This window comes from Trichechus manatus, unplaced genomic scaffold (genome assembly GCF_000243295.1).
Source record: "Trichechus manatus latirostris isolate Lorelei unplaced genomic scaffold, TriManLat1.0 scaffold00001, whole genome shotgun sequence".
NCBI lineage: Eukaryota > Metazoa > Chordata > Mammalia > Sirenia > Trichechidae > Trichechus > Trichechus manatus.
In genome coordinates, this window is record NW_004443937.1 from 26578089 (window position 1) to 26579305 (window position 1217).

At 67.3% G+C, this 1217-nt stretch overlaps 1 protein-coding gene across 1 annotated transcript in view; it reads right to left on the reverse strand.

Annotated features, from left to right (window-relative positions):
• Positions 1-939, reverse strand: part of CSPG5 (chondroitin sulfate proteoglycan 5) — a 14486-nt gene extending 13547 nt beyond the window's left edge. The window contains exons 1-2 of the mRNA XM_004368719.1: positions 922-939; positions 5-513 (exon numbers count right to left, since the gene is read on the reverse strand). Coding sequence (XP_004368776.1) covers positions 5-513; positions 922-939 — 527 coding nt within the window. The remainder of the gene's footprint in view (positions 1-4; positions 514-921) is intronic.
• Between the last annotated feature and the right edge of the window lie 278 nt (positions 940-1217).

Here is a 1217-nt window from a genome sequence, read left to right on the forward strand (position 1 = left end):
CCGCCTCCCGCCCCGCCCGCCCCGCCGCACGTAGCGCTGACGCGGGACCCGCTCAGTCCGCCCGCCAGGAGGACAGACAGACCCCTTGCCCGGGACACCGACACAAACGGACTCGGAGTTGCGCAGGGGCAGGCGCACAGCGCCGCGCGTGGCGTTAGACCACAGGTGCACCAGCTGGAGGCCTGCGGGGCGGGGCGCGGTCCCGCCCTCCCGGTGCAGGGGCTGCGCGGACCCTCCCCCTCGCGAGGAACCCACCAGCCATGCGGCGAGGCGGGGACGCCGCAGACCAGACACCCGCAGGCTCGGGCGGGGCTGGGAAGGCCGCGGCCGGGTGGGGTGGGGGAGGGTGAGGGAGCCTGAGCCCCGCTGGAAACGAGCGGGACCTGGGGTGCACGGATCCTCTCGGATCTCTGCGTCCACCCGGGGCGCAGCGCGTGCCTCCCGTTCGGGGCTAGGAAGGTGCTTGCGGAGGTTGCCAGGTCCCCACGGGGGCGGGGCGGGGCGGGGCGGGCGCTGGCAGCGTCAGGGGAGGGGGCGAAGCTGACGGCCTAGGCTGTAATCGGATCAGACGTAATCCGTGTGCAGCCCGAGCCGCTCGCAGACCGCGCACAGCCCGGCCCGCCCGGGGACGGGGGCGAGACCCTCTCTGGGGCTGCAGCTGTCCCGCCTCCGCTCTCGCCTCCTCGGTGCAGCCTGGGGAGCATCCTTTAATCCCTGTCCCTCCCTCTCTTCTTCCCTCCCTGGAATCCGGACCAAAACCCACTGCTGTTGAGTCGATTCGGACTCCTAGCGACCCCATAGGACAGAGTAGAACTGCTCCATAGGGTTTCCAAGGCTGTAAATGTTTGTGACTCCGCCATCGCCTCCCACGTGTTCCGGGTCACCAAAGCACAAGTTCCTGGGTAGACCCAGGTGGCCTACCTCGCAGCCCAGGGACATGCGGGCACCAAACGTTAGCGTGGTTCGTGCAGCCCTGTCCACCACTCACAGGGCGGCCCAGGACCACTTATGACGAAGCCTTAGTAGGTGGGGAAGCAGAGCCACGGCCTTGTCACCTGCTTATCCCCAAAACCGACCTGCCGGAGTAGAACCCTCGGAACTGGAGGAAGCCCAGGAAAATCTTACGAGGATCTCAGTCCCCCTTTCACTTCTTGGAGGCTCCCTGATGTGTTACTGACCCAAATAATGACGTTTGGCTTCACAGTCCGAGGAGATCC